General features: G+C 40.9%; 1 protein-coding gene across 1 annotated transcript; it reads right to left on the bottom strand.

Annotated features, from left to right (window-relative positions):
* Window positions 1–14: 14 nt before the first annotated feature.
* LOC106523069 (uncharacterized) lies at window positions 15–1,231 on the bottom strand (the record flags this gene model as incomplete). Its single annotated transcript, XM_014016361.1, is given in 1 exon segment — window positions 15–1,231. A coding segment is annotated over 1 exon segment (903 nt), but the record flags the coding sequence as incomplete, so codon positions are not given.
* Between the last annotated feature and the right edge of the window lie 1,341 nt (window positions 1,232–2,572).

The raw sequence follows: 2,572 nt of genomic DNA, 5'->3' as shown, positions 1-2,572 counted from the left end.
CCCCCCCCCCCCCCCCCAAGTATTATTTGTATGTATAAAGGTTTGTTTCTGTGTAGCCGATTAAATTGAGCCAGAATTGATTTCATCCTTCAGAGTATTTATTGTGTCCTTCAAAGATTATTTAGGATTGCCATGCCAATGGCAACCTATTACTATCCACCTCTAAACTGGACTCTTTATTCTATCTTTATTTTTCGTCCTCGGACGTTAATGTGTTTTAATTAATAATTAATTAATTTGCATTTGTGACATCATCAGTGACGTCATGCATATCTTTTGCAGACATTATCAGTAGAAATGGTTCTCTGGCCATGTTAAGTGTTAAGTTCTAAGACAGGACGTGATGGATGTTGAAAATTCTGGCAAAAAACTTTCTAAGATTTCTGAAAGGTTTTTTGTGTTTAAAGTCTTTCTCAGGCAGTGCCACAGTGGGATCAGGATGTGAGGTGTGTGAGTGTGAGCTTTCACACTCCACAGGTAAATCCTCTGAGACGACTTGGCATTGTGACGTAGTTTTGTGTGCTTCGTTTGCATACAAGTCACTGTTGTTGACAGATAGATGCTCCACTTCAATAAAACTATGTTTTTGAGCATCATCTGGGTTGTCACTCAGAGGTTCGTCTATAACATCACTGTCTTCTGCTTCTGGGTTAGTTTTGACAGGTGGAGCCATAATGGGACCAGGATGTGAGGTGTGTGAGTGTGAGCTTTCACACTCCACAGGTAAATCCTCTGAGATGACTTGGCATTGTGACGTAGTTTCGTTTGCATACAAGTCACTGTTGTTGACAGATAGATGCTTCATTCCAATAAAACTATGTTTTTGAGCATCATCTGGGTTGTAACTCAGAGGTTTGTCTATAACATCACTGTCATCTGCTTCTGGTTTAGTATTGACAGGTGGAGCCATAATGGGACCAGGATGTGAGCTGATTGTGTTTTCACACTCAGGTTTGTTCACTTTGATGGGTTGGCACTGCGACATTATTTTGAAGGCTTCCTTTACATACGAGTCATCGCTGAAGATGGGAAGATGCTTCATTGTAATGAAGTTGTGTTTCAGAGCATCTAACGGGCTGATCCGCTCTGTAGGATTCACAACTAGCATCTTTTTCAAAAGGTCTTTGAATTCTCTCATATCTTGATCCTCGTGAGGATTGCCAAAATAAGATGGCCTTTCAAACAAGTCATCCAAAGATTGTAAAGCAGTACTTTTTTCACTGATCATCTCTCCTGACTCTTTTTGGTATTCTGTTGTTGTTTTGAATCTCCAGGTAGAGTCGGTCTGGTCCTGTGTAAAGTACTGTGTGACCCGGGTCGAGTAGTCAAGAAAAAACTGGTCTGGTTGACCAAGGAGATTTACAATTGATCTTAAGATTGCGTAGTCCGAATTACCTGGAAACATACGCCGGCCAAGAAAAAGCTCCCCCAAAGTGCAAGCAAGCCCCCACATGTCCATGGCTTCGTTTGGTGAATACCCCAGGTAGATCTCTGGAGCTCTGTAAGCTGGAGCTTGATATAAATCAAACTCAGATAAATCATAAGTGAAATTGCAAAGCCCAAAATCAATTAATTTCACTCTGAAGGGCGAAGACATGTGATCAACTAACATTATGTTGTCAGGTTTAATGTCTGTRTGAGTCATATGAAGAGCTCCTAACGCAGTGAGAGTAACCAACATTTGTTTCGTGATAGCTCTGATCTCAGCTACTCTCAGAGGAAGCCAAACTCTTTGTAGCATCAATTTTTCCAGGCTTCGGTCCAGCAGCTCGTATGTAAAACAGTAACTGCCTTGATACAGAAACCAGTCAAAGGAGGTCATGACGTTGATCTGGTCCGGATTGAACTTCCTGAGGCTTAAAATGGCTTCCAATTCTTTATTAGCAGAATGGCCGTCTTTCGGGCTCATAACTTTCAGAGCAACTGGCTCTGTCTCATTTTTCAGGCACCTAGAAACTAACCCATAACTGCCTTGTCCGAGAAACTTTTCGACTTTATAAACATCTGAAAACGTACGAAGACAAAACCCTTCTCTCATTTCATCCATCAAAGAATTCATTTTGTAGTTTTGTGATTTTCCAGGACTCTTAAGCATTATTTTAAAATTCTCCTGGACTTCTGACAATGTCTGAATTTAAATTTTCACGTTYAGAAGTGATTGTGAAGTGTCTGTTTRCAGACAGCWAGTAATCTTCAAGATAAAACCAAAAACTGGTTATAATGTTCAGAAAACAACACGAGAGAGCTATAGTTACTACAGGTCACCGTGCAGAATCCGAGTCTTGAAGACTGATTCTGTAATGGAGGGAGAGTTTTAAAGACACTGCTGTGGTGACGTCACGTGACGTCACGAGCAAAAAAATATCTGAACTTATATCTTTATGTAAATTCGGTAACACGTCACAAAGTCACGCGATACCGAATTTACATAAAGATGAAGAATGAATGCGCCTTGTCACGTGATACCGGCATGTCGGATGGCAGGAGTCACGTAGCGGGGTGTTGAATTGAATGGCAGCGAGTGGTTTTTGAAGTTGTTTCTTTTTTTCTTGTTTCCGGTCGGACCCGTTTT

This window comes from Austrofundulus limnaeus, unplaced genomic scaffold, assembly GCF_001266775.1.
Source record: "Austrofundulus limnaeus strain Quisiro unplaced genomic scaffold, Austrofundulus_limnaeus-1.0 Scaffold144, whole genome shotgun sequence".
NCBI lineage: Eukaryota > Metazoa > Chordata > Actinopteri > Cyprinodontiformes > Rivulidae > Austrofundulus > Austrofundulus limnaeus.
Note: the sequence above shows the minus strand (reverse complement) of the source record. Positions and strands in the feature narration are given on the sequence as shown.